This window comes from Micropterus dolomieu, unplaced genomic scaffold, assembly GCF_021292245.1.
Source record: "Micropterus dolomieu isolate WLL.071019.BEF.003 ecotype Adirondacks unplaced genomic scaffold, ASM2129224v1 contig_13121, whole genome shotgun sequence".
Taxonomy (NCBI): domain Eukaryota; kingdom Metazoa; phylum Chordata; class Actinopteri; order Centrarchiformes; family Centrarchidae; genus Micropterus; species Micropterus dolomieu.
Window position 1 is genome coordinate 537 of NW_025742107.1, and position 2,171 is coordinate 2,707.

Sequence of the window (2,171 nt, forward strand, 5' to 3'; positions counted from 1 at the left end):
CTCCACTCCATGCTTTTTCCACTACTGTGCTGTAAAAAGAAAAGAAGATTGCAGCACTGTTACTCCCAGTGTACAATTTTATGAAATTGAACAGTAAGTAAACTAAAGATCAAAAAAGGTTGTCCAAACAAGCCAATTAACAAGTTATTAAAATGAACAGTAGGCCTACAGTTTGGACAATTGTCAAGCAGCTTCAAAACCATATGCCTGATCATTCTGGTTTAGTCCAATGATGCCTGATTATTTTTGTCCGAAAACCATTTGAACCATCCCACTTGTTTGATATTCTGCTTAATTTGTCTTTTAGTTCATTTGAGTTTGTTTTAAATGATCTGAATTGTTTTTTGACAAAAAATAACATGACAAGATTTGCAGCATGATAAATGGCAGTTTTTATTGGTATTCTTTTTAAAGTAAAATTTTTTTCTTGCATGTTTGGACAGATGACCGGTGAACTACTCTGCCCATTTTCTGAGTGCATTTGCTTTCAGGTCAAAATCTTCTCTTTGAGCTGACAGTAATTCATTATAGTTTTGTGCAATAAAGCGCTGGTCGAATATGACATCTAGCCAGGCTAGCCCGGAAATGAATTCCAACCAGGTCTTTTCGCTGAGCTGTGATGGATGACATTGTTTAAAAGCTTTCTGAGTGTCATGTGATTTCTGCACTTCAGCCAAAAAATCTATGCTGGCTGCCTCTGGATCGCAGTTGAGATGGAACCAATGGTTTTCTGAGCAAGAAGTTTGTCCCGTTTTGATTTTGCTGACATGAGCTGCATCACCTCCAGTTTCAGCGGTGGTTTCTGTAGAAACTGTATTTTCTTTTGTCTTCTGCAGCACGTCAACAGATTCAATTATCTCATCTACAACGGAAGAGTTGGAAATACGGAGTAGGTGAATGCGCAGATTCCTTTGAAATAACATCCCAAGCATGTGGTTAACCACTGTGACGTCATCACAGATCGGGTTCTCGCTGTTTTCCACAGTTTTTATGTCGATTGCGAGTTGCTTGAAGTACCTTGGTCAGATAAACACACACACACACACACACAAAAAATTCTAACTTGCACGGAATTAAAATACTGCAAATGTATTCAGTGGTAGCAAACTAATTTGTGCTCACAAATGAACACATGCATATGTTTTCTTAATTAAACTGGGAGGGAAAATAAAGGATTTTGTATAAGTGCACCGACTGTGCCTTGAACTCACATAACTACTAACGTTTCATGTGCGTAGCTGCTACCCAAAGCATATTTTTAATCTTCAAGTCTATTTTCTTCCATTTTACACATGTAAATACAGTGATTGTGTACTGGACTCTGAGCACTGCCAAAACATAAGTACGTTACACACAGTACTGTGCCTGAACGCATCCTGTGTAGATGCAGGACTGAAGCTGCTGCTGCTCTAATGCACTGCTTTCACTATGCAGGCTGTGTAGACATCACAAAGTTTGATCAGATTCAACTCTATGTGATCTGATTCATAAATTTGCAGTTAAAAACAAATATGTATTAGATAGTTTGTTATCAAATGAAAGGGGGGAGAGTTTTAAGTGTTAAGATTAGGTGTTAAATTCGTTTGAATTTCTTTTCAAGAGACAGCCCTTCAACATGCATTGCAATCCTCACCTCTCTGACTCCTCTCTCATCCTGGTGGGGTTGTTCGCAATGTGGGGTACCAGCCTCAGGTACTCGCTGACCGTGGAGACAGACGGTGGGTAGTACTCTATCAAGCTTTTGACAAATAAACCTGGAATGGGCCCTGATTCTGACTCCCACTCTCCCCGGACCCGTCTGGCAAGAGTGTCAAACAGCACAGCCAAAGACAGGGCCACTACCCCCACCCCGCCAAGAGTGACGTTGCCCTCCCTGCCAAAAGTGGTCCTCAGGCCCTGGGTGAAGTCGTCCAGCTGCTTGGGGGTCAAAGAGGACTGCACTGCCTCGTAGTGGTTCCTCAGGTGAAGTGAAGAATTCATTGACAGCATGTTCTTGAAAACCGGATTAGGATTGTAGTTTGGGAAAGGGCAGATATCTCGAGCGACGGAGGCCAGGAGGGCTGCATCCTCTGCAGGGCACTGCATGTTCCCCATCTTGATGTGAATTTGTCAGTCAGAGATTTGAATGTTCTCTGCTAAAAAGATTCAACTAGACAACAGTTCCTGTGTGT

General features: G+C 41.6%; 1 protein-coding gene across 1 annotated transcript; it reads right to left on the minus strand.

Annotated features, from left to right (window-relative positions):
• Positions 1-368: 368 nt before the first annotated feature.
• LOC123966306 lies at positions 369-2,147 on the minus strand. The gene is made up of 2 exons (XM_046042488.1): positions 1,634-2,147; positions 369-1,017 (listed from the first exon to the last, which is right to left on the minus strand). The coding sequence occupies exons 1-2, from the start codon at positions 2,092-2,094 to the stop codon at positions 456-458; spliced, it is 1,023 nt and encodes a 340-aa protein (XP_045898444.1). The 5' UTR covers positions 2,095-2,147; the 3' UTR covers positions 369-455.
• Positions 2,148-2,171: the final 24 nt, after the last annotated feature.